General features: G+C 40.2%; 4 protein-coding genes across 5 annotated transcripts in view; 2 read left to right on the top strand and 2 right to left on the bottom strand.

Moving 5' to 3' along the window:
• Positions 1 to 194: 194 nt before the first annotated feature.
• LOC116801108 lies at positions 195 to 880 on the bottom strand. Its single transcript, XM_032718756.1, has 2 exons — positions 560 to 880; positions 195 to 508 (listed from the first exon to the last, which is right to left on the bottom strand). Exons 1-2 carry the CDS (start codon positions 816 to 818, stop codon positions 261 to 263), a joined length of 507 nt encoding a protein of 168 aa, XP_032574647.1. The 5' UTR covers positions 819 to 880; the 3' UTR covers positions 195 to 260.
• A 2,842-nt stretch (positions 881 to 3,722) lies between these two features.
• Positions 3,723 to 26,459, top strand: part of LOC6605664 (serine-rich adhesin for platelets) — a 110,083-nt gene continuing 87,346 nt past the window's right edge. The window contains exons 1-3 of one of the 2 annotated variants that reach the window (XM_032719232.1): positions 3,723 to 3,864; positions 19,461 to 21,827; positions 22,655 to 24,960. In XM_032719232.1, the coding sequence (XP_032575123.1) occupies positions 19,483 to 21,827; positions 22,655 to 24,960 (4,651 nt within the window). In that variant the 5' untranslated portion in view covers positions 3,723 to 3,864; positions 19,461 to 19,482. Of the gene's footprint in view, positions 3,865 to 19,460; positions 21,828 to 22,459; positions 22,558 to 22,654; positions 24,961 to 26,459 lie in introns of those variants that run through there. The other variant, XM_032719233.1, reaches the window with a different exon arrangement.
• LOC6605667 (trypsin-1) lies at positions 11,053 to 12,967 on the top strand. The gene is made up of 3 exons (XM_002030449.2): positions 11,053 to 11,470; positions 12,067 to 12,635; positions 12,707 to 12,967. The coding sequence occupies exons 1-3, from the start codon at positions 11,089 to 11,091 to the stop codon at positions 12,878 to 12,880; spliced, it is 1,125 nt and encodes a 374-aa protein (XP_002030485.2). The 5' UTR covers positions 11,053 to 11,088; the 3' UTR covers positions 12,881 to 12,967.
• LOC6605666 lies at positions 14,256 to 14,876 on the bottom strand. The gene has a single exon (XM_002030448.2). The coding sequence runs from the start codon at positions 14,790 to 14,792 to the stop codon at positions 14,256 to 14,258; it is 537 nt and encodes a 178-aa protein (XP_002030484.1). The 5' UTR covers positions 14,793 to 14,876.

Genomic DNA, 26,459 nt, shown 5'->3' with positions numbered 1-26,459 from the left:
CGTTATAAATACGTTTTAGTGTAGCTAACATTTCTTGTGTATTATTTGTTCGTTCATGCAGTCTTTTTTTGTTTTCATAAACAAACTTTAAAATAATAAATTCACTTGTAAGATCCTCGTATATTTGCATAGCATTTGTGATTTGTTTGCTATTTTACACAATAAAACAAGTTTTAATCTAAAGTTCTATAGTATTATACTCTCTATGAAAAAGATATAACAATTTATTTACAATTTTAGGTACAATTTAAATTTATAAGCTAGAACCCCATCGTAAAACTGGATAATTTTATAAGTAAACAAGTAAAAACAAAGGTCTGCCATGATTTCACATGGACTTCGCCCAATCCTTCACTTTTTACACACGGACAGGAAATTAGTCCTTTGTATTCCATTTTATATTTCACTCTGCAAGTGAAACAAAATTCTCCTTGGTGATCTTCAGTTAATAATATTTGACAACCGATTTCAGGCGACCAAACGCAGCAGACTTTGGCATTAATAGTATCTGTAAAATTAATAATTTAGTCTTTTATTACCATTCAAATGCATATTATACCGATATGCATTCCGGGTGGAACGCAAACATCCTCTTTATTGGTTGTTTTTGGGAATTCACCTTGTAGTCGTCCCAATCGCCTATAAAAGTTTCCTTCATAACAACTAAATCCTGTCTCTTTAATCCGACACATTTCCTTATTTTCCTTCCTACAGTCTAAGCATCTTCCATTTTCTATTATTGACACGTTTTTTTCGGCACAGGTGATCAACAGTCTCCCACTGAGTATTATAAGAAAATATATACAATTAAAAGACATTTAAAATAAGATAAATAATTCGATGAGGCCGCGTTGATAAAGTTTATGTATGTATTTCCAAAGGCCACTGTGTTTCGACTATGTTACAAAACGAGCCAAATTTACTTATTTTAAGAATATTATATTAATTATATTATAAAAGTTATTATTAAGTTCAAGGATTAATTAAACCTTTCCGCCAGTTTTTTGTTGCTAATACCAACAAAACTTTAACGGATTCTTTCACTAAGCTTTGAGTCTGGGTTTCGATTGTCTTTGCTCTTCTTTCTTTTCCTTTGCCGCAGTCTTTGCTTTTGCTTGTGCTTTTGCATTTGCTGTGTTTGCTCGCTCGTGGATTTCTGTGGAGTGGAGTTCGGTCGTCAGTTTGAGTTTGGTTCGTAGCGCGTTCGCACACGCGCGCTGTAGTAGTCCGATATATAGTTTTATCCCATTCGAACCGAGATCCGATCCGATATGATCGTTGTTGTGCCCCTCGCCGCCTCTCGCTCGCTCTAATCAGTTGGCCAACGTTTTGGGTCTGCGTACTTCGCAGCTAATTTCCAACTTAAGAAGTGAAAAACAACAAAATCAGGCAAATAATTGAGTAATTAAAGTTAAACGTAAGGAGAGCTGCTCTGCCCAAGTGTTTTGTGTTAGTGTTTTTGTGTAACGGTCTGCTAACTGGAGCTATATCTGAAATAGAGATTACGGCAAAGTGTTTGAGTAAATTGATTGTGGATAAGTTTTGAAAGCTTGAGAGTGGATGCGATAAACTGATCACTTTGGGTTTAGTCTGAGAGGAGGAAGCGTAAATCGAAAAGCAATCAAGAGACTGACTGGTCATGTTTTTACAAGCGGAAAAGAAAGTTTGATTTAGGAGAATCGAACAGTGATAACAAATGAGATATGAACTTAAGCGAAATATAGTTTCTGTGTATAATTGAATACATAATATGTACATATATACAAAAAAAAAAAAAAAAATAATATCTCTTTCTAAAGAAAATATTGTTAACTTCCAAAGTCAAGATTATACAGTTCTTTAGGTGATCGTTTAGAGTATTGCATAAAATCAATAAAACATTACAAATTGCTCACTGCATATTGCATTGCAAGTGATCTCATAAGATTATCTCATTTCTAAAAGCGGTAAATAAGATGTAAAATCTGAACTGGTCATCTTAATTGCTATTTTCTTAATAAATCTATGTACATTAGGAACGGAACATGTACATTATATTTAATTAATTTGGTTCCGAGTCTTCTAATAATTCTTAATAAGTCTGACTGTTAGTGGTTCTTGTTTAAACAATTCACGGAATTTTATTGCCCATTAAAAACGAAGTGAGTCCTAAAGAAATTCAAAGAAAAACTAATCAACACCAGTTGCGACTTGTTAACCAGCAACAAAAATTGGCAACTTCCTTCAGTTGGGCGCCAAGTCATTAGCTACCCCAATCCTCCCCCTTTTTCCCCCAGTTTGGGGGCCCACTCAAAGTACCGCTATGACTAGACAGGCCTTGTCCATATATTTCTTTATTTTTTCGCTTGCGAATATATATGCAACCATTAGCCACCGCATCAACAAACGAGACGCCACAAACACACTCTGATCTTTTGAGGCACACACATAGATACTCGAGGAAGGATCGGTCGTAAGGGGAAAGAAGGGGAGGGGAAGGGATTCGGTGACGTTTGCTTTGGGGCCCCTTCACTTTTTGTTGTGGCACTGCAAGAAATTGCTTGCTAGAAAGTCATTCCGAAATGTAAAATTCGAAAAAAAAAATAATAATTGAGAAGTTGAGCAACCAGACAACCTCTTTTAAAACTTAAACTGTTCTAGAAATTTAAGAATGGTAAACATTTTATTTAGATTGCAATCTAAAAACCCTTACTTTTTTATTCTCGCTCTAAAATCTTATCACAAGTTTTTCTGCGTGCAGATCGTGGTTTTTTGTGTTCGGATGAAAAAGTTGCCGCGGCAAGTGCAATTCGCAGTTTGCCGTCCGCGATTCGCATTCCGCTGGCCGAAAGTATCTTTGGAGTTTTGCATCTTGTGGATGTCTGCCGCGCTTAACTGTAAATTGAGGCATGTGCCGCGCACTCTACCCGTCTTTCTCTTTCTCTATGCCGCTAGATAGGCGCTCTCTTTCGTCTGTCAAGTTCAATGTGCGTTGACAATTTTCCGTTTCCAAATGGGCGATGTTTTCCACGTTGCTTCTTGTACTTTCACACACATTGGTTTTCCATTGTTGCTGCGCAACTGTGCGTGTGCTTTAATTTATTTTAAATCGAACGGCAATTTAAATTTAAGCATCAGTAAAAATAAAAAATGCAAAACCCTAGTGAGTTTTTTGCGCATTCAACGCGGAACTTAAGGTATAGGAGTACCCGAAATCAGCCAGTCGCCCTGCCGTTCGAGTCGTGTGTGGATGTTTTCCAAGCAATGTATCTACGTATCTTTTCATCCTCATCGCAAACGCAATGCATAAATCAACGACGGAAAGAAGAAAAAATCTCTGCTTCGCTTTTTTGTTAGTTTTGTGAAAGCGCAAGTCGTAGCGTAATTTTTACACTTTTACCAAAGAGAAAGAAGACGGAAAGATACATATATACTCTTTACATACGGCTCATAAGCATCTTTTCTCTATTACCCACCGACATACACGATTTTCGTTTGCCGTTGTTTGTCTTTAAGCCGCTTAATTGAAAGTCTTGGCCTGACTTATGACTGGTTGGAAAAGCCAAATGTAAAAAAGAAGACCTCAAGATGGGTAAATGCTTTTCCATCTAGCCCGAAGTGAAACCGCAGGAGCGATGAAAAATATAATTTTATTGATCGCAGTGGGACTGGGTAAAGGGAAAGCTTTCAAAACTCTAACCAGAAGTTCCACCTGATTTTCAGTGCGATAAACTAATTAAACTAAAGTGAAATATGCCAGCAAATTCAAAATAAATATAAATAAGTGATTTTGCAAAAACCTGCAAATGTTTTTATCTGCCATCAACTGCAAGTGCCCAAAAATCAAACGAACAAACTGAATCCTCTCATCATACAGCGAAAAAGGTAAGATCAAATTGATTTTAATAATCTATGCCCGTTTTAGTTTTTATTTATTTTTGCATATCCATTTGTTAACTCGTTTGCGATGTCTATTAACGGCATTCATCGCCCTGGGCAGTGAGCTCATCTCGGATCTAAAAGATATTCTCAACCTGAAACTTGTTCGATGATTCACTTTTCACAGCTCGGTTTTTCGATTTGTTTATTTACAGTTGTGATATCTTTTTGCTTTGCATATTTTGGCATGCAATACGGGCACGTTCAAATATTTAATCTGTTTAACCGTTTCGGTTTAGTTCATTCAACATTCCGCGAGCCTTTGCCATTGTTGTTAACTTTCCAAGTCGCTGCGCATCTTTTCCCCCACCAGTTGGTTCCCAATGTCAAGGTTGCCATTGTTGATGTTTTGGCTAAAATAAAATATATAAAATCTGCGAGTAGCCGGCTTATTGCCAATTGTCTGCCGCTAATTGGAGCTCAACACTTCTCAAGTGGAACGAACGCCCCGTCGTACCGCTCTTGATCGTATAATTTGTAATTGCTTCGTTTTTCGGACAAGATATTTTACAACAATAAATGAAGTATGGCAGGCAATTAGTTAAGTCTTAAGCTGGCTATTTGCAAAACGTAGGCAGATTTATTGCTGGCGATGAAGATGGAAAGGTGGACGTGAGCTGAGGTTGTTGATAAGGTTTTGCCTGTTATAAGCCCAAAGCAGGTAGAAAAACAAAATAAGACGCTTTGTAAAACTTTCTACAAGTATATTGCAATGCAAATTGTTTTACATTTAATGTTAATTTAAACTGAAGATCACTTGCTAGTTATAATTCAAGTTTTATTTAATTAATATCTATCAAGCCGAATTGGCCTTAGGTACACTTGAAATCTTAATTATGGCCAAAAATAAAAAATATTGCTAAATGCCATCACCATATTCAAGGTTATTATTAAGTATCGTTAATTGTGTCAACGGCCATCAATAAACACATCTATCAACATCTTATGAAACCGGCAGACTTAGACACATTATTAGCCATATAAAGTTCACAAAATTGTTGGTCAATTAATATGCCATTAGGGCAGATCTTTAGTTCCAGCCTAGAGCAAAGAATTCTAAAATCTATCAATACCGTTCGCTGTTCTTTTGGGTTTCTTTCTCTAAGATTTTTGCCCCACAGCAAAGATGCGGAACCGTTAAGCATTTCACCTTAACGAAGTCATGGCGAAAAGAAAGAATAAAAGGAGATCATAAATTTAAATTTTTAATGTTTATGAAACATTTTTACGAGTCTTTTATGTGTGAAAATTACGCAGAAGGGCATTCAAATAAACGAGACCACGAGCCGCGAAACAGTCAGCTGGCAGGTGCACAGCCAAGTTAATATAATACGTCATTACGGGAGCCTCATCCGCAAAGCACACGCATACAACTCTGTTTTGGAGTTCTCTTAGCATTACACTCAGAAAAATAAATTATATTTTTAAACAAAATTTGAAAAGAATAAAAGAATACATTTAAATTAAACAAGTTTCTTAGATGTAATATTTAGTTAAACATATCCTTCGTATCACAGTTATTGCAATTACAATTATTAAACATTTTAAAATATATTTAGGTTCCTTGAATGTTTTTTATGTCATGTTGCTAGTAACTTTAAAATAAATTGGTATATTGTTAACAAGCTAACCCTTTTTAGGTTCATATATGTTTATTGAACTAAACTTTAAATGGAAAAAAATATCTGTTATTTCTCTCAGTGCACTTAGTACCTCCAGATCATGACTTGGTAAAATGTGTGACTTTGGAGTGAGTTGACACCGTGTAAATAGCCGCCGGAGAGGAAAAAACTAAGCCGAAACTACTGAACAACAAGTGTAGAACAATCAGACGCGAGGCGGTAGAAAACTGTCCAAGTAGCCGGAACGAAGGTCACTGAACTTTTGGATGGTCGCTTCAAATATATTTTACACCAAGGTATTAACAAAAGTTAGCCCCCTTGCGACGCACTTCTTACCAAAGTCAAAGACGTGTGATAGAACGGTATTTAGTTGACCAGTTTTTTGTGAATGGCTTTTATTTAACGTTGGCCTGAAATGGCCAAAAAGTAATGGTTGGAAAATCATAAAACTCGCTAATATGGGTTATTTTTGGGTTTTATTTCGCCTGCTTTCTGAATTTCTGTATATTATGTCACTTGGTTTTATGGAATGTGGGTGTGGAATTGGAACCAGTTATCATGAGTCAGTTTTGTGTTAAATCGAGTTTGAATGATCTATCATGATCTTAATATTAATTTAATTATTTACAGAAATATCTTAATGAAAATAAATGTAATTTTCATTCACTTTTTAAAAATGTAAAGTCTAATATTATGTGTAGATTTTTTAAGCACTATTAATGCATTAAAAAATAATTTTAAATCAAAAGATTTTGAATTAATTCAAAGCTGATCCAATAAAATCTGTCTTTTTAAATATAATTTCTTTTTGCCTTGATTTTTAAGTTTTGTTTTGTTTGTTTATGTTTTGTACTTTAATATACATTTTCCACTGTTCATTTTTCTATTATCTGTTCGACATTCTTGTGCATTCCCGAACAAATTGCAGTATAATTGATAACACTTTGTGAAGCTAGTGGCTTGAATGTCCGGAAAGTAAACCGCTTCCAATAACTGTAACCAACGTGACAAACCTCGGCCGTCAAGCTCGTCCCCATTTGCAGCAGGCCCATCCACTTGCTGACCCACTCTTGACCATCGATGGAGCATCATCCACACGAGAATAGAATGCGCCGGGCCATACGATACCGAGTCATCAGAAGACGACGGTTAATCGTCCAGTGGTCTCATTACCAATGGCCGGCAATTTCCGCACCTACTTAGCCGCCTCGCATGTCTAACCGTAAATCCCTATTGACCCCCATTTCCCAACCGTAATGCTTGACCACACACACACATCCTCTTTCGCAGAGGGCCGATTTGTAACTTGATCAATGTGGCAATTGCTTCCTCTTCTTCTTCCACGCCACTTGGCCTTTTCATTAGCTTCAATTTCAATTTGCTGCCTGCTAGCTGCTATTTGCAATTTGCAATTTGCGCACCAAACTCTGTTTCGTTTCTGTTTCTATGTTTCAGCCATTTTTTCATCGGCTCGGGCCAAGAAAAAAACTTGTTTATGGCTCCTACAAGAATGTGGAAAGCAAGAAAACGAAACGAAAAAAGATATAAACAAAACTGGGTTAAAATTGTTAGACAACCTGAAGTTGCAGTTGCCGATTCTGAAATATTGCATAGGTATGGGGTCTGCTATCGAGTCTGGTCTCTAAGCTATGGCCTCGCCAATCTGCAAACTCCAAACCCCTTGTAGTGTGTGTTCGGATTGCAAGCACACACCGAGTACTAAGTGGATTGGAATGGAATGGTTGGTGGTTCTAGGATGATCTTAATGGAATTCGAAGAACATTTTTAAAGAATTTTTGGTGTAATTAATAGAGGCCCTAATACTAGTACACCTACAAAACCCTTCCATTGCTGAAACACGATTCCTGCAATTTGCACATTTTGACTTGCTTTTCATTGACTTTAGTGTTTGATTCGGTTGTACTGCACTTGCGCAAAGCTCAGAAACACTGAAGCCCTACGACAGTTAACCGAAACTCATCTTGGGTATGGTCAGTAATGAAATAAAGCCGAACTGAACCAAGCCAAGCCGTGGCAAACCGAGCCAAGTGAGCCAACTATCGGCGGCTACTTAGTATGCCCGGCCCGAGTTCGACACTCACTATGAGAAGAAGGCTGCAAAGGTGCAACAAGACGCAACGTTCGGTTTCAATTGGCTTGTTGTTGGCTTATTAATTACCTCACCGCACAATTGCGTGGCACATACACAAAACACCCACCAGAAGGATGGGGACTTTTGGGGGCTGGGGGGTTTTGACCGCTTTTGTAGAACCCACAAAAGGCGTTGGACGGTGGCGGGTAATACGAGTAACGACTTTTTGTGGCCCGTAAATGGAGCCTCGGTCTGATGAAGTCAACAGTCTTAACCAGTTTGAATTTTAATTTTGGATTTCTTGTTCGCTATTTACTTTATATTTGATTTAAATTGAGCACCGAGTAGCTGCGTGGCTTTCCATAAACAAATGAAGAGCTCGTGAAAATTGAGAGTGACTTTGTCGACTTGCGTTCATTTTTGCAAACTCGTTTTTGCATATTTCTATGCCGTTTGCTGTCGGTTACTTTCAAATGTCAAACGAAGTTGAAGGTGGCCCACAATGATATTTGATTTTTTCCTATCCTACTCTTATATTATATGATTTATTTTGAGTCACGTTGAAAACGAACACAGCGCCTTGAGAAAACAAAAGACTTGAGCAAAAAACTTGTTTATGGTATTTTTGGAAAATTACAAGTCTTTCGATGATCTGGGAATTTTTTAAGTTTTTATAAGTTTATAAATGAATATAAAAAAATGGGAATAATGAAAACAAAATACTTATGCAAGAAACTTGATTCAAGGATATAGTGAGAATAGCATTTATTATTAAACTGTGTGTTTTAGATATTGATCAAACTATCTGAAAGTCTCTACTAAAAATTGTAATGTGTGGGAAATTTAAATATATAGGGAATATCCAGTGAAACTTTAAAACTTGTTCCACAATAGCCAGAAAAAATGCATATTAAAAACGCATTAAAATTGTTCGCTAAAATCATTTATCATACCTTCACTTACAATTCAATTAAATTCAATGCACGATGCTCAGAAAATCCGCAGATGGCAAACAATTCCAAAAGCGATTCCGAAAAGTCATAAGCAAAATCGTAGAGCTGTCCACGAGTGAAACTTAATAAAGCCTGAGAAAGTTGCTCAAGGCTCAGGTGACAATCATTAAAATAAAGCAACAAATAGCTGGCTAACTAACAAAATACAATAACCACAAACCAACTGAAAAAAATGCGATAATTGCTAACAAATTTGTACGACAGGCACATGCCAAACATGCAACACACAAAAGCCACAACGCATTTGAAGAGCGCCTTTCTGGCGTGGCACTAACTAAATGAGTTTTAATTTATTTTTGGCCAGGTTTAAAGAACGTTTTAAGAAAGCTACACATGAGGTGGTTCTGCCTATATAGACTCTAATTCTACTCTCTTGGCTTGTTGCATTTTCTCGACTGCTGCAAATGACCCAGTTTAATGCAAGTGGAACGTTTGACCAACAACTGCAACGCGGCAACAGCTCTTGGCCATAAATAGCCAGCGGCAGATCTTTAGTTGGCTCGTACCAGAATAATAAAAGAGAGGATCAGTGAAGTTTTGCAAAACACCGAAGCTTTAATACCCTTTGAACTAGTAATAATAGATTACACAAGCAATTAAAAGTCATTTAAATTTGCATTTGCAACGTAAAGATGAAAAAAAAAATTTAGTCTGGCTTTAAAATAGTGTTATTTCGCATAAAATAATATGACGTACTTCGCAATTTTGATTGCATGTCTATTAACTTTAACATTTTAACGGCCAAGTTAACACCATAAATTGCTAAGGTTTATTGGCTAATGTGGTATTAATGTTTACGATCCAATGTACTACCATTGCTTGAAATTCGGTATGCCTATTGTCTATAACTAGGCGGATATTATACTTTTACCAAATAAACTTCACTCAATGAATGAATGAATGCTACAGAGATGCGGCTCAAAGTCAGGCTTCATTCTGAGTGGAAGAGAGTTGGACAGATCCGAAGAGAGAGAAACTCGTTTCTTTTGGGATGCTGGAGTGGCATGGCAGAACTTTCTTCTCATTGATTCCAGCGGCCTGCATATAAATAAATAAATTAAAGAGACTTTCTTTCTGGCGTTGTGTGCGTGAGTCTGTGGCTTTGGCTTTGGTGTCATCATCTATTCAATGCCTCCAAGCTAACGCCTCACTTCTTCGTCTGACCCAATTACTTGGAAGCTCTTTCTGCGGAGGTCAGATACCAAGTCGATGTCGAAGTCTGAGCCTTGCTTTTTTGTACACCTTGTGTCATTTTTGTTGTTGGCGATCAGAGATCGAGTGTTTGGGTGGTTGGCTGTTGGTTCAACAAGCGGACAGATTATAAACATCAACCCATTTACAAGTATTTCCAGTCCTCCGGCTCGGTTTTCGATTATACGCATCTTTATTAGTTTGACCCAATTTACATGAGAGTTCTTTTTACTTTCTATTTTCCCCGCGAACGGCTTAAGAATATATCACGTTGTGGGACGAACGATTTTATGGACCTCTTGTTAGGCTTTTGATTTGGGGAAGTCGATTTACTTTCATTTGAGGAAATTTTTTTCGGTCTTGTCGAACATTTTTTGATTTATGGGCGTTCACGAACACTTCCGTTGTGATGTTGGTTGAAAAGAAAATAGGTTTATTCGTTTCGGATAGGAAATTTCACCTTACAGCACGAGTAAAAGTAGCCAATTAATAGGTTTTACACACAGCTTTTAAGTTCTTTTCACATGGTATACACCGTTTCAGCACACAGAAACCTTAACCTTTATTAACCCCACAAGCAAATGTGGTCAGCACTCTTTGATGACTTGTAATTACGAAGCGATCAGAAAAAGATTTTTTCACCACACATGCGGTTTAACCTTTAATGTTCTCATCATCCTTTAGTTGGACTCGAATTTAATTGTACTTCTTTCTGGGTCGTGCAAATGTAAAACCCGATTGGCAATTTCTCTAAAACAAAAAATGGTTTATTTGCGAAACCAGAGCAAAAGTTATAAATCTCTCAATCCAGAAATTAGATTTATAACCCAAAGCTGCGGGATTTTTTTTCTATTTCTGACAAAAAGAAAGCGGATCTGACTATTAACATAAAATTTTGATAAAGACAAAACACGGAATCGCTTCGAAGACATCAAAGTTCTGCGGGGTAAAATGCTAAATTATATTTGCCAGATTTATTGACAAATGGGTTCGGATCTATTTTGTGGAACTAGGTCGAGTGATGATAAAGGGCTTTCGATTGAAGATTTGGAATATGCAAAGAAATTTTGCTGATAAAATAGTTTGATGGACAGCCTAAGAGCTTCATTAAGTTTTTAATGTTTTTCGCATATACTTTTAAGTATTTGAATATTAAGATGGATTTGTTGAGCTGTGCTATAAGAACCGTTAAATGGCTAGGGCAGCCCATCAGTTTGTGTTTGCTAAGCGATTCGGTCGGTTCGCCGGGAATATGAAACTCAATCCGCCAGTTGTTCTAATCCTTCTTGCTCTTATTTCGATCTGCGATCGAAGCTGGGCCGTCTATAATTATATGCCACCTTCCCGTGGTTATTTCTATCCGAAGCCAGCGCGTTTGCCACCTCTGCCAGTCAATGGATCTGCGACTTCCAGTGCCGGCCCACCGCCCGGAGTTCAATCGGACTTCATTGATGATCTGATTGAGGGCCATAAGCAGCAAATCTTATCGAATGTCTTGGGCGTGGCCAGTGAAACTCCCTCGGATCCAGCCTCCTCCCTCGGATCGACATCCTCATCCTCGTCAGCCTCCCCGATTTTTCCCCTCGAAGGCGGTGGTGCCAAGGCGTTTCGCGTTAATCGCTGTGCCAGCTGCAGTGAGTTGGGGAAATTGTAGTGCCAATCGAAACCAGCCAGGGAATGAAACGATCCCGGCTAATCTCCGGCTAATAATTGGGAATTTGGATCGGTTATTGTACGCCTATCGGGAAACGCAATGCATCCAAACGTGTTTGTGAAACGTGCTGTGAGCATAGTAAAACGACTTTATTTCTTTACGCTTTTGTGTAATCATATAGTCCAAATCAATGAAACAGTTGCCATACGGTTAAGCATTTATTAGTAATGGCGCTTTAAATCATCATAAACAGCCAAAAGTGTCATTAAATTACAGTTAAATAATTGCCAATACTAAAAAAAACTATTGCAGACAAATTTTAATACAATATCAACACTTTTCTTATAAAATAGAAAATTGCTAATTTAAAAAAGAAATAAAATTAATTGAAAGTTAATTAAAATTAAATGGCGCACAAAACTTTTGTAATGCTATCTCATATTTTCCAAACGTTTTCGATTTCAACTATTATGGTTGCTTAACTTCCGGTCGTCCTACGTTTTCACTCCCTGGCTGAGAGAGTCTGCCACCAAAGACCACCAACCACATCAAATCCAAATTTCAATCCTCTTGCAGCCTGCGGCGTTCCGAATGTGAATCGCATTGTGGGCGGCACCCAAGTGCGGACGAATAAATATCCGTGGATAGCGCAGATCATCCGCGGTACCTTCCTGTTCTGCGGTGGAACTTTGATCAACGATCGCTATGTCCTGACTGCCGCCCACTGTGTCCACGACATGGACATGAGGGGCGTGTCCGTTAGACTACTGCAGCTGGACAGGAGCTCCACTCACCTGGGAGTCACCCGGTCGGTGGCCTTCGCCCATGCCCACGTGGGCTACGATCCGGTGAGCCTGGTCCATGACATAGCCCTTCTGCGATTGGATTATCCCATTCCGCTGGTGGACACCATGCGCCCAGCCTGTTTGCCCAGCAACTGGCTGCAGAACTTCGACTTCCAGAAGGCCATTGTGGCGGGATGGGGGTTGAGTCAGGAGGGTGGCTCCACTTCCAGTGTCCTGCAAGAGGTGGTTGTGCCCATCATCACCAATGCCCAGTGCCGGGCCACTTCGTACAGGTCGATGATCGTGGACACCATGATGTGTGCCGGTTATGTGAAAACCGGAGGGCGGGATGCTTGTCAGGTGGGTTTGGAGCTACTTGAAACGATCTTTAAAGGTTACAAATGACCACTCTATATGAACCACCTTTCCAGGGCGATAGCGGTGGTCCCTTGATCGTCAGGGATCGCATTTTCCGTTTGGCTGGAGTTGTGTCCTTTGGCTACGGATGTGCCAAGCCCGATGCTCCTGGTGTCTATACTCGAGTGTCTCGTTATTTGGAATGGATAGCAATTAATACAAGGGACTCTTGCTACTGCATAAACTAGTCCTAGAAACATTATTTATTTACCCTAAATATGATTTGTAATTGAAGCCTAATTAAAGTTAATATTTAATTTCTTTTTTCAAATGCATATTTACCTAGAAGTATTTGGGAGGGCTGACTTTAAAATTAAACATAGTTCTTTATCAATTTGTTATGCAATTGCACAATAACTTTCCTTTACAACTTGAATAAAGGAATTAATGATTTCGATTGATTAAATATATATATCTTCCCATCGGAAGTGGAGTAACTTTTTGCTTTTCAGCAGCAACCCACGGTCACATAAAAATCCAGTTCTCTTTCTCGATCGTGGGGTCGGGCTTATTTATTTCGTTTGGGGAATTGGACCGCGTGTGACCCACGCAACTCCCTCAATCGACATCTGGTTTTACTTTCTTAATGCAAAAGAAATAAAAATTGTACAAATATTTTGTGGAAACAGGTTATGGAAACCCTAGCAGTGACCTTTCACTTTTTGCCCCGCGACTACTTGCAGAAAATCAATAAAACTGGAACTCGGAGTTGAAGTTGAAGTTTGCTGAGCGAAAATCGAATCGAAGCCCAGGACGTTTTCCGTCGACATCGCCTGACACATTGTTATCACTTGTCAAGGCTCCACAGCCGTCCTGCGAATCGCGGAGTTGACAAAACCTTTATCTTTATCCCTTTTGGCCGGGCAGACCGACTTGTGGCCGACAGTTGTTTAATGGATTTTCAAGTTATTTCTGGTATTTTGTTGTAGTTGCCGCTGCATGTCGCAGAAAATACGGCAAAACAAAGATATCTCACCGCGGAAAGAAACTCGTTTGTGGCTAGGGGCCAAAGAAAATGCCGCATAATTGCCGCCGCCACGACTTCGAAACAAAAAGGGGCGGGGCACCCAGAAGGGGCGGCGGTGGCAGGCTAGCCAACGAATCGACAATCTTGTCAATGCTGGCTGCTCTGGCATTTGTTTTTATTTTTAACTAGACTATAATTGATGCCAAGCATTGCAAGGGTTATCGAGAAGAAACTCGACGGGCAAGGCAAGGGGAAATATGTATGTGTGGAGTTCAGGGAACAGCGCAATTTATCTTAATTAAAAACGTGCCATCAGGAAAGAGTTGTGTACTAATATTCATGAAAATGACACTGCTTAGCTAATTTACATAGATCAACCTTTATGTGAGACTTACCATTTCAGGTTTAAATTATTTGTGGTAGGGGAAAGAAGTGGTAAGATATAACTAATTCTTTGGTAAGCAATGCCTTGTATACTAAAATTGTATGTTCTTGCATCTAAAGTAAAAGGGGAAAGAAAAAACTATCAATAAGGATATCTTTTTATGAAACGCCAGTTTCACCAACAAGTTTTTATAATCATTACTTTTAATTTTTCATTTGGCATCTGAGGATAATGTGGTTTGATTAAGAAGGTTTCGCAGATTCTCTATAGAGATGATAGTCGATTGAAGTTTTCTTTGGACATTCGCACATTCAACTACAAGATCCAGACAGTTATCACAATGCCTATTCGCGATTCGCAAATTGTCTGACACCAAACAGCCAAATATATTCTTTACGGGTAGTAGATATCCTAGGATCGCGTTAACAGGAAGTCGGATGATCTTAAAAACCTTTCCACAGTAGTTATCTTTCTCTACGACGCGAGTAAGAGCCTTGTAGGGTCGTCCCCTTGGCAATTGGGCCTCTGCTGGAATTCGAGACTGGTGCAGTCTTACTCTAGCCAGGACTAATTGAGCTCTACATGACTCCTTGTTGACTTGCGAGTGCAGCAGCTCAAGGTCTTCTATCAAATGAATCATTTGCAGGAGGAGGCCATCTAAAATACATCCGACGTCTTCGTCCTTTGAGATTGATCTGCATGCTCGCTTCGGATCCGATTCGTCGCAGGGCACTACCTTTTGGCTCATCTCTTAATAGTTCTTCTGTATGCAGGATATTTCTCTTTAACAATTTTTGAAAGTTCGAAAAATATCGCTTTGAAATGAGTTTGATTTGAAACGACATTGTGACTAAAATATCAAGCAAACCAAGCAATATTTCTGTTGAGATTGTTATTATTTCGTTTTCATGATACTTTATTGTATTGTTTCAAATTAGATATGTATGTAAACGTTCTTATAATCCAAGCGATTACAGTTAACTAACTAATACAAAACGAAAGATCTTAATTGGATTAGGTAATGTCATTGTCTTTAAAACCACCTTTTCAAATTAGTTTCCCAGAAAATGAACTAGTTACTTACTACACTTGAAGCCACGTTGTTTGCCTTCAAATTTCTTAGAGTTTTTGTTGGTTTTGATGAATTTATCAGATTTGTTAGTCTGCCTTGAAATGAAGTGGGTTTCGAGAAGGGGAATCGTCGCACCGCACGCTTCGCTGGCTAATTTAACATAATTCTCACATAAATCGCCAGCGAGTTGGGTAGAGAAATTTTCACGCCTCGCTTAACGCATTTGGCATAGCAAAAATCCATTTCATGGCTTGTTCTCCTGCCATTTTGTTAGCGCTTCCTTTCCATATTTTTCTGTTTTTTTTTACAATTTTTTATGGAGTAAAAACAAATGCCCAAAATTGTACAAGACACGAGTTTTCGCTGCATCAACGCGGCACTTTGTGGCTAAACCGCAAAACATTTTAATAAATTGCCAGTTATTAGTTTCTTGCAGAGCGGCAGGAAAAAGTGCAATTAAAATGCATTCGAAATGGGGTGAGGTGGCGGGTAGAAAATCGGGGGACAAAGGAAGTTCCGTAGCAAAAGAAATTAGCATAAGCATTGACTTTTTTTCCAAAGGGGAAGGTGGGGCAAAAGAAAAAAAACTGTTGCGCTAGTTTCCCATAATTTGCCCCAGCGAAGATAATGAGCAAGAAAGAGTAGCCAAGGGGATGGGTTGGAAAAGCGGGGGGAAACGGGGCCCACGGGGCGGGAAAACTGCGGTCAGTCGCATAGCAAATGGTGTGAAACTCTGCTGAAAACCGGTAAGGAGGGGATGCCCGCACTGCCGTCATTGTTCAACGTTGCACTCAGTTTTTGTTGCTGTTATAATGGCCACCGCTTGCAATTTGCATAAATGTTTTTAATTAAATGCATTTAAAGCATATTTTTCCAAGCACACCGGGCAAATTTGTTAATGAAATCGAATCATGGGGAAATGGGAAGTGCCTTTAAGTAAAGGTTATTATGCTTAATATGGGAACTTGGCAGGGAAAGTAGGAATATCATAACAATTGGCTTGCGTGGGGTAAGCCGATAAGAAATTTAAAATTAGATTTTTAATGCGATAATTTGCTTTAGAGCCTGATGAGTAAAATGATTTAAATGGATTTAAAACATACTTGTGAGAGATAAAGTATTCAATAAAGTATTAGCTTATTATAAAATAGGGCAGATAAATTAATAATAGGACAAATTATGCCTTATTCTGTAATACAAGAGGTTGTTCGTGTTTTTTTGTTACAGGGGTTCAAATAAATGGCATGAACCTTACATTCACAATAAATTTTATTTAATGTTAACCGTAAGACAATAATATCAAGGACTGGGCAGTAAATTATCAAATCTATTCACCAAACTATTACTTTAACATTATATAAGTCCGGCAAATACCTTAATCAACTGCCAACCCACTTATCACTCCCTTGTCACTCGAAACTAACCGCATCTGAACTAACCATAAAATCAACACAAAGACGGAGGCGATTAACTTGTTTCACGAACTTTCAAAATGCAACACCAAAAGAAATGAAAAGAAAACTAAAAACCAAAAGATCCCACAACAAACTTGCCAAAAACTCGATTCAAGCTTGCTTGTTTCCTTCCTGTGCGCCACCAAAAAAAGGCAACCGCAAATCTGTTTTTTTTCCTACCTCAAATGTGCAAAAAAAAAAATGTAAAAAACTGTACAAAACAATTTATGTCAACTTTCTTTTTATCAAACAAAAAGAAGGAATCAACGTGTTGCAAAACGGTGGGGGGAAAATTCCAAACAATTTTCAAAGCCACCGCAAAAATCTTGCACCACAGACTCCCACACAAAGTCAGGCAGTCAGGTGGGTTTTGGTTTTGCCTTTTTTTTTTTGCGGCTCCGAACAGATGATTTAGCGACGGGTTTTTCTCTCCACTAGTTGCAGAGGTTGCAAGAAAGTTGCCGAATCATGAAGCAACTCCTTCGCCCCCCGCCATTCCTGAAAAAAGAAGCCCCTCGTCCGCAATCGGGTACATATTTTGGGGGAGAGTAATCGAAAAGTATTCGATGGAGCTCTTCCCCGGTGGACAGGTGACCAATAACCACGACACACTGGTCGGTTCAGTTCTGAAACTTGTTTCAATTTACTGTATTTTTACCGCTACCGTTCTCGTTCATGAACATGAAGTTATATACCCTTTTTAAAGAGAATAGGTTTCATTGCCCGAATTGGTTTGACTTTAAAATGTTTAAAAATAATAATAGTCTGTTGTCTGGTATATTATCTTGTTGTTTTACATAGTTTAAATAGAATCGAATCGAAAGTTTGAAATATCCGAAAATAACTCTACAACAAATATTACTATAGAACAATCAATAAAGGAATTTATAAAATACTTCAAAGGCTTAAGGCAAGTTTGCTAAATGTTCTTAATACCAATTTTGTAGACTTAAACGAAATCAATTTAATGCATTTTCTTGGTCATTTTCCCTCAGGGCATTCTTTTTTCTACACCCGGAAGCCTAAGGCTTTCCACTTATGTTGGTTTTGTTTATTTCGGGCTTCTGCGCCCATCCTTACTTATCTGTTTTTTTTTTTACATTTTTTTCGTGGCTATAACTGTTGTTTTGGCCGGTGCCCGGTAATTACCAATGTCGGGAGCAGGAACGAGAAATGGACCGGGATGGCAAACGAGTCAAGTCAGTTCCCCGCGTCACCGAACATCACAAATTTGAAATCAGTTTCATTATATAAATTGTTACCTTTAGACGATGTGGCAGACAGTTTGGGCCGGAGGTTTGGAGCCCTCATTGAGCCAGTTTTTGCTTCAAGCTGTGAAATATATTTTTCTTTTCTCTTTTCCTTTCGCATTCCTCTTTCAATTGAAAATTGCACACAATTTGTGCTGCATAATGTCAAAGTTGGTTTGGCTTTGGTGCGAAACGAATTTGATTGGGCATTCGTTGGATAGAAGTGGCTCAGAGTAACGCACTTGACTTCAATTAGACAGCGAGCACTTACCAATTGCCCGGTTTTTCCCCTCACCCGACATCCCCGGTCCTTCATGTACTGGTCAAACAGCTTCCTCCTCGAAAATGGCAAACTGTGTCAGTCAGCAGCGACTTTGACTGGCATTCGTCTGGCGTCCCATCGCAGTTCCTCGGTTCCTGATTTTTCCACTCCCATCTCAACTTTCCTCAGCTCAGCCCCATTTGTTCATTTTGTTTGCTCATCCACTAAGGAAAAAGGTATCGTAGAATGTTAGAAGAGCTCCCAGACTACGTGAATCAACTGCATCTTGCAATATCGTACCAATGTATTTCAAGCAGAATAATATATGCCGAAATAGTAGTTAATGTAAGGACCAGAGTAAATATATGTGAAGGTATTAAATGAAAGATTAAGTAATATATCTACCTAAAAATATCTTTCGATCAAAGCGACGTTAACAAAAATAGTTATATTGCTTGGTTGGCCTAATCCGAAGAAATATTGTTTACTGGAGGGAAAATCTAGAGTTCCAGAATTATTCTGCGTGCATGTCTATGGTCACCGGCTGTCAGTCAGCCGCCATTGTCCATCCAGCAGGCGAGTCCCCACCCAGATTCCGCTCCTTTGTTTGCTCCCCTCGCCACGGGGCTCCCTAACTGTTTGTGCTATCCCGGGTGTTGACTGACAGGTGCCGCCGGAGAATTTTGGCGCTACAAAGTGCATAAATAAAAATTTTTCCAACTCTGTTGACAGTGGAACATGGCAGAGAAAGAAAAACGCCGAAAGAAATATCATGAAACCAGGGACCAAGACCCATTAGTTAGATGAGTGAGCAAAGGAAGAATAATGGTAGGAGGGCACTTCAAATGTTAATTAAAGTGTCTTTCCTGGATTTTTAAAGTTTCCTTACCTAAAATTTCCGTTAAAATTTAAGTTAAGACCGACAAAGTAAAAAATTCATATCGGTTTTAAGTAATTGAAAGCTTATTATGCGTTGAATTATTATATAAATAAATATTTGAATTTAAAAATCGTCTTACTAAACGTTGCAAGGAAATCATTGCACGTAATATACATGCTATGTAATTTTACGTGCCCGGTACTTTTACATGAATTTTACATTTTCAAGTTTGTAATTATTGATCTACATGTAGAAGTCGTGTTTAACCAAATTATTATCTACGATCGTTGCTTGGTTTGAAGCCATGATTACTTCAACATTTTCAACAACGAGATTTATGAAGAGCTTTAGTTGAGATAAAAACCGAGATCACTAAGCCAGATCAACAACCCACAATTTGTGTTAAATTTTAAGTAATTTTTACAAATAATGTTTTATGTATACACATCTTTAATTATTAACTAAATTTCTTTTCATTTCCTTCTTCTTCTGCTACAGGCTCTAACTTAACACTTCTATAATGGCCTCCACACCAAAAGAGAATGGCACGATAGCGAAGACGGCAACCATAAATGATGACTACATAACGGTCGTGGAAGTTGACGATCCGACGTCGAACTCGAAGGATCGCCTTAAGAAGCTAGTCAAGCGTCAAAGCTCCGTGGCGGAGGACTCCTCGTTCATCACAGTGCTGACAATTAATGAGATGGAGTTGCTCCAACAGCAACAACAGGAGAAGGAAGTTGGTAGTGACTCAAGCCCCACAATGGAGGAGCAAATAGAAAATGTCACATTGTTCAGATTACCGGGAGAACGTCTCGGTTTTGGCCTAAAGTTTCAAGGAGGCACCAGAAGCACAGAACTCGTCCAAAAACTGTACATACAATCCTGTGCGACCGACAGCCCTGCCTCCAAGGTGGCCACCAGCTGGGGTAATCTACGCGAGGGTGATGAGATCGTCAGTATCGATGGTCGGGATGTCCGGGAGTTGACTCGAATCGATTGCGTTCGCGGCCTCAAAGACAATGTGGCCATTCAGCTGGTGGTGCGAAATGGTCACGGACAGAAGCCTCCCAGCGAAGAGGATCCACAGCTGCAGGAACAACTTTCGATTACACTGAATGCCCAACCACCGCCTCCGCCACCAGTGCCGCCAAGAAAGTTGGTAAGACGACAAAACTCCAAAGAGAACCAGGCTCAGTTGCTCATTGAGAAGCCATTGACACCACCACCGGATGCGGAGTACTACCTGGATCTTTTAACCGAATCCATCAAGGCGGGCTCAGAGTCGGATGATACCGCCAGCACAATTTCCACTGTTATCGACAAGTTTTCCGTGGGCTCCAATTACTCCTCGGACAGCAGTCTCAGCGGTCACGAGCTGGCTAAGGTTTTGCAACCTTTTACGCTTCTCGAGCAGGAGTTTCTGCCCTTGGAGCAGCCGCTAGGACATCCCAAGTTGCTTATTCCTGGCAACAACTATGAAAATGTGGAGTTTAAAACGGAGAAGGTCAATGTTTACGAAAATGTGGAGCTCAGGAGTCCGGAAACGACGCCGACACCGAAACCCAGAGTCCAATTGGCCACCGTGGAGCCAAAGAAACGATCGATCATACCCATGCCACGAAAAATTCCTACTCCAACCAAGCTGCCCATTGAGGTGACCCCACCACGTGTTCCCGTATTGGAGGAGCCCAAAACGCCCACCAATAACAAAGCTGAGTCTCCCAAAACACCAACAAACGAACTCAAGGAGTCTCCCATCAGTGCTACAAAAATACCTAAGGCCAAGTTCTCGAGGGCCAAAACTGAAGGAGAGATCAAGTTGCATTTGCCAACCCCAAAACAGCAATCACCACAAAGTAAATCTCGTATACCCATAGTCAGTACCCCTACACCACAAAAAACTGTGGCCAAACCAGTATCACCCACATTGAATGGTACACCACTCAGTTCAAATATACCACGGCTGTTGCAGAAGCAGAAATCGGAAACGGATCTGAAATTGAATTTGTATAGAAGTAAATCTAAGGAGTCGAGTCCCAGACCGCCATTGCAAAGAGCAAACTCGGCAGAGGCTCCAGAAAGGACCTTTATCCCTGTACTTCTTAATGGGAACTCCAAGAGCTCAAACTCTTTGGAAAGCGTCAGTTCGATAGGAAGTAGTAGCAGTGGAAATAGTGGAAGATCGCCAAAAGGACCAAAGCCCAAGCCACCAGAGCGAGTTCAATCGCTTCAGAAAACCCAAATACCCAAATTGCAGGCACTTCCAACTACTCCACCTCAACAGATACCCAAATTGAGTATGCAGACGTTCAAGCAGAGCCCACCCACACCCCGATCAACTCCAGTGGGAACTCCATCTCCAAAAAGTAATCGAGCGATACGCTTCAAGATTCAGACGTACGAGAGCAAAACCCAGGACGAAGATAAACTACCCAGCTTATTTGACCTAGTGCACAGTCAGGAGAACGATAAGGATAAAGATAGGGATAGTGATTCGCTCAAGACCCACAATAGTATCACTGCTCTTTTGGCAGCCGCCGCTGCTGAGGCCGCTGATCTCTCTCGGGAGTCGCCACCTCCGTTGGTCGTTGGCAAATGCATGAAGATCGTCGATGACACCAATACCACCACCTGCTATTCCAGTTCCAGCAGCGGGGAGGAGGACGAGGACGATCTGGATGCCTCCAACCGGGAGTACATATGCGAGGATGGCGAGAAGTTGGGACCTCCGGAGCTGATAAATGGCCCCGGTCCCTCGGAGGCCTACTTCAACATGTTCTGGCACTCGAACATGCTGCCCACAATCGGCGAGGTTGAGGAGGAGTTCTCCTCCCTGGAACCCCAATCCCTAACAAACGGGTGAGTAATCGGTTTTGAAAGTGTCAGTCGGGGGATTAGATTAGGCTCAAGAGTGTCTATAAGCCATTTTTCCAACCTCTTCAGCTGTGCAGATTTCTATAGTAGAAGCAAATTCTAACAGGTCGATGGTAGAAAAATTGAAATTAAATGCATTTCAAACAATTATTCAATTAATAAATCAATTAATCTATTAATTTATCAGTTTATAAATATGCATTAATAATAATAAATATTTATTAAAGTAAATGCCTAATAAAAAGTAGTTCATTATAGTCAGGTTAGGAAGGAAAAATGTCTAGTCGTTCTAATCAGGAATTTTTATTACGTATGGAAACCTTGACTTTTTCCAAGGCATTCTTTCGTTCAGTGGCCATTGATTAGGTCTAGCTGCAAGTTCATGTATAAGTGCTTGGGGAACTTTTCTATAGTTTGACCAATACCGATTTTTACAAATAATATACTACAAAGCGTGTAGCGAAAACAGCTATCAGGGGTAAACCGGGCAAAGAGGTAACCCCCCACAAAAATGAAATAGAAAAGGAAGCAAATAAAAAACAAAGTCTGATAAGACAAAATGCCGGTGTGTTTACTAACACACTGATAATGGGGGCTTCAATCAGCCGATAAGGCGGAATGGCAATAGGAAAAATGCTATCAGTGTGGTTTTGGTAACGTTGGGCGAAGGTTCGGAACTGATCGAACCTGTCTCTATTGACGTTTTGCTTAGCAGGTGTGATGGCAACAAGTCAATTAGCATATCTATTCCACCGATAAGAAGCGTAATTTTCATTACTGAGGTTCTTTTACCATGTATTTTTTTTATCCAGAAACCTTGTCAAATCAGAGGAGTCGAAGAAATTACCCAAAATGGAAGTAAATGCCGGTGGACTGGCCCAGCTGACTGATGATAAGATTGCTGACCATGACGCAAGTGCAACCAGAGCGGATAGTCGCAATGAAGTCACAACGAACCAAACCCAGGAAATCAGCTCAAGCAGTTCGAGTTCTGTGAGAAGTCAAAAGACCACCTCAACCACTCGAGTGACCACCACCAAAACTAGTTCCAGTTCCAGTTCCTCCAGTTGCTCATCAACTGTTATCCCAGATATTGCCTTCAAGCTGCAACCCTATGAGGAAAGGGACGATATACTCTCGGAGCCCATTACCACCATCCACGAAGAACGACGAGTGCTAAGTGAGCAGAAGACCCTTAGTGAATCGAGAACCCGGGATGCACTAACCGGCGAAGAGCAGCTGGTAACTAGTGCCAATTCGAAGTCGAGCAGTGCCCGCTTCAAGAAGATCAGCAGCAACGACAACCTACTCGACCTTGGCGACGAGCAGGACATGCAGGAGCAGCCGTTGACCGCCACGATCACCCAGGAGTCGAGTCTGAGGGAGCGGTTGGAGTGTCCTCAGGATAACCAGAGTATCGAGAGGGGTACTCTGACCCTATCCGAGCGGGGAAAGCAGCTGAGCGAGAAAGAAGGCATCACCACCTACACGGAATGTGAGACGAGTGAAAAGGAGTCCTACCTAGAGGGCCAACAAGTCCTCAACACGGAAGGCGGTTTCGTTAGCCAGGATGAAAATAGTGACCTTCCAACTTACGAACGAGAGGTCAGCGAGACACTAACGATCGTCAACGATGGCGAAAAGCAGGTCACCAAGAAATTGGAACAGAACAAGGAAATTGCTGGCAAAAAGGGTGCCAAGCTCCTTAAAAAGACCGATGAGGAGCGACGTCTTGAGCAGGAGGCCCAAAAGCTGATCGAGAGCTATCAGAAAGTCAAGAAAGAAGCGGAGAAGCTGTACAAGCTGGAATTGGCCGACGATGATCAGGGCTTTGATCTGAGTGCCTTCGAGCAGGTGGAGGAAGAGGATAAGCCAGAAGTCTCTGAAGAAATCCAAGAAGTGCAGGATTCTAATCCAGTAAAGGTTGATATTCAAATTGTAGAAGAGGTTAAAACACCTCAAGTCGTGGAGGAAGTCAAAGTGGAAGATGTGAAAAAGGAAATTAAAGAGACGGTACAAGTCTCTCAACAGGAAATTAAGAAAGAGGTCAAGGTCTCACACCAAGAAACAAAAGAAACCTTGAAGAGTGAAGAAAAAGATGAGAGTAATGAACTCAAGGAAGTTAAGGAGGAGGTCAAAGTAACACATCAGGATCTTAGGGAACAGAACCAGGAGATCGAGGCTGTCAAAGTGGTGCACAAAGAAGTAAAAGTTATTAAGGAAAGTGCTAAAGTCACTACGACCACGAGTCACAAGCAAGAAACTAAGGAAGTAATGATCTCTAAAGAAGGAGTTCGCAAAAAGGATAGCGCACTTCCTGCCGTGTCAACCACAAAAGTAGAGATCATCTCACCTCCACTGGAAGACGACTTGGGTTATGTACTTCACAAGCACATTATTATTCCCCAGGAAAAGGTCAAGACGGCTCCTACGCCACTGCCAAAACCGAAACCGAAACCTCCAGTGCCCACGAACAAACCCAAAATGCCGGTCATTTTGACCAAACCGAAGTCAGCACCACCACCGGTGCCCAGTAAGAGGAGTGAGTTATCGGGATCCGGTGGCAAGCCCACACCCACCCAAAGACGCGGCAGCCTGGAGACCGCCCAACCTCCGAAACCGCTAGAACGTATAATTGTCGGTGTGGAGCAGCGGGATGAGCCTGAAAAGCCCCAGCCAATTATCAACTTGGCCAGCGTGGATCTGCCAAATGTGTCGCCCAACAGCAAGCAAGCGACCGTGGAAACGACTCCCGTGGTCGAAATGCCACCGGATGAGCTCCAATTCGAGAGCCACCAACTGCCGGATGACGGTGAAAAGGAAAAGGATTTGCACCAGGAGTCAAATGACCTGCTCAGCGGGTCGTCATCGTCGTCGGTAACCACGCCCATAACAACGCCAATTTTGGTATCTGCCACCTCGTCGATGGACTCGGTGCAAAGTGTCATCGAGGTCGTCAATGGATTGCCCATCATCAGCAATCAGCAGACTGACGACGACGACATTGATGAAGTTGCAGCGAATGACGATGGAATGCATTTGGAGGCCGAAGGTGCGAAGGATGTTCGTCCCGTCCAGGAGGTGACAACGTTGACGCTCGACAGGGAACACGAATCAGGTGAGTAACGACCAGACGGTTTTCGATTTTTTACGTGAATAATTTCGTATTGCTTGTTATTTTCTTTACAATTACAATTCAATGAGACGGGCTCTCTTTAAAATCCCTAAAATGAGTGTCAAAATTGATTTTTTGACAGTCTCCCAAAGCGTTGCAACCAAAACCCGTCGACGCACGCAATTATCAGCCACCAAATGAGTTTTGCAGCCATCGCACTGGTGGTCAGCCTGAAAACTCTGGACCCTCATGTAACTTGTCACATTGACCACAATTTTAGTTTCCTCTAGCCCCCGGCCACGCCCCTGTTGGTCCGCTAAAATGCCCCTTTCCGGCCATTGCGTATGCAAAACGGCCACTAATGGACTTTATGGACGAGTTTTGTTTGGTCGGTTTCGGTTTTTATTTTCTGCGCGGGGGCGTTTAATGGCGCCCTTCCAAGTGTGGTGATAATGTTGGTTTTTTGGGCAGTGTTTTTATTGAGGAGATTATGCCATGTAAATTAAGTTTATCTTTCAATTTGTTACTTGATGGCGTTTAATTAGATTAAAGTTAACAGTGATGGAGAACGTAGGAAGTGAAGGGGCTTTTTTTATATTTCTAATTGGATTGCTATCTGGGGCATAATAAAAGTTGTCGTGCTTATGTTATACTACAAAAATAGTAGTCAACTTTATCTTACATTTTTTTACCGCTTTCATTTGTCTTTATCAAAACTGCTCGACTTTAAGAACAGATTTATTGTATATTTATGTTGGGGATTTTAAAACAATAATAAACAGTAAACGATCAAAACCGTAGGCAAACAATTTTTATTTCATTGATCAACAAAAGTAGGCCTCTGGCAATTCTATAAACCTAAAAAACCGAAATAAATTTTTGAAAGTTAATAAAATGAATATTTTATTACACCTATGGTAGTTTTGGCCTGGCATAATTGTTTGGCTTAAATATTTCATGTGGATTGGATTTGTATCCCTTGCGTTTATAAAGGAAAATTTGCATTTCATTTATGGGCAATATCCAAGCGCATAAAGGCACACAAAAACTGGCCATCCAGTTGCAGCCTGTGAAAAATATTGGGGAAATGTTTTAATTAAACAAAAAACAGGCAAATATTGGCACCACTGTCATTCCCCTCCAATCCCCGCTCTCAGTTCATAGTTTCCTGAGTTTCAAGCACGCGCCAAAATATTTACATACCAAAATGCGTTTGCTGAGTGGCAATGGGTGGCTGGAATTGGGGATTGTGGGTTCAGATCTCAATATTCGGGGTGTGAAATAATAATGAAATTTTGCCTGGACAACCCGCACATTTGCATATGCCAGGAACAGTGGATATCGAGACATTTTTATGAAACTTATAAAATATTAAAGTTTACGTTTGTATTTTCCTGAAAAAAATTCTTATTTATATTAAAATACATAGTTGATCGAACTCAAATTCCCAATAATTGTTTAATATTAAAGTCTTGTTAACAAAACTACAAAAGATATATTAA

Source organism: Drosophila sechellia, chromosome 3L, assembly GCF_004382195.2.
Source record: "Drosophila sechellia strain sech25 chromosome 3L, ASM438219v1, whole genome shotgun sequence".
Taxonomy (NCBI): domain Eukaryota; kingdom Metazoa; phylum Arthropoda; class Insecta; order Diptera; family Drosophilidae; genus Drosophila; species Drosophila sechellia.
This window is presented reverse-complemented; position numbering and strand designations above follow the sequence as displayed.

What these genes read in the sequence shown, in the direction of transcription:
- LOC116801108 (XM_032718756.1), bottom strand. Translation starts at nt 818, where the DNA reads ATGTCTTTTAATTGTATATATTTTCTTATAATACTCAGTGGGAGACTG. An exon ending in TCCACCCGGAATGCATATCG is followed by an intron (nt 509 to 559) that starts GTATAATATGCA and finishes TTAATTTTACAG; the next exon opens with ATACTATTAATGCCAAAGTC.
- LOC6605667 (XM_002030449.2), top strand. Translation starts at nt 11,089, where the DNA reads ATGAAACTCAATCCGCCAGTTGTTCTAATCCTTCTTGCTCTTATTTCG. An exon ending in TAATCGCTGTGCCAGCTGCA is followed by an intron (nt 11,471 to 12,066) that starts GTGAGTTGGGGA and finishes ATCCTCTTGCAG; the next exon opens with CCTGCGGCGTTCCGAATGTG. An exon ending in GAGGGCGGGATGCTTGTCAG is followed by an intron (nt 12,636 to 12,706) that starts GTGGGTTTGGAG and finishes CCACCTTTCCAG; the next exon opens with GGCGATAGCGGTGGTCCCTT.
- LOC6605666 (XM_002030448.2), bottom strand. Translation starts at nt 14,792, where the DNA reads ATGAGCCAAAAGGTAGTGCCCTGCGACGAATCGGATCCGAAGCGAGCA.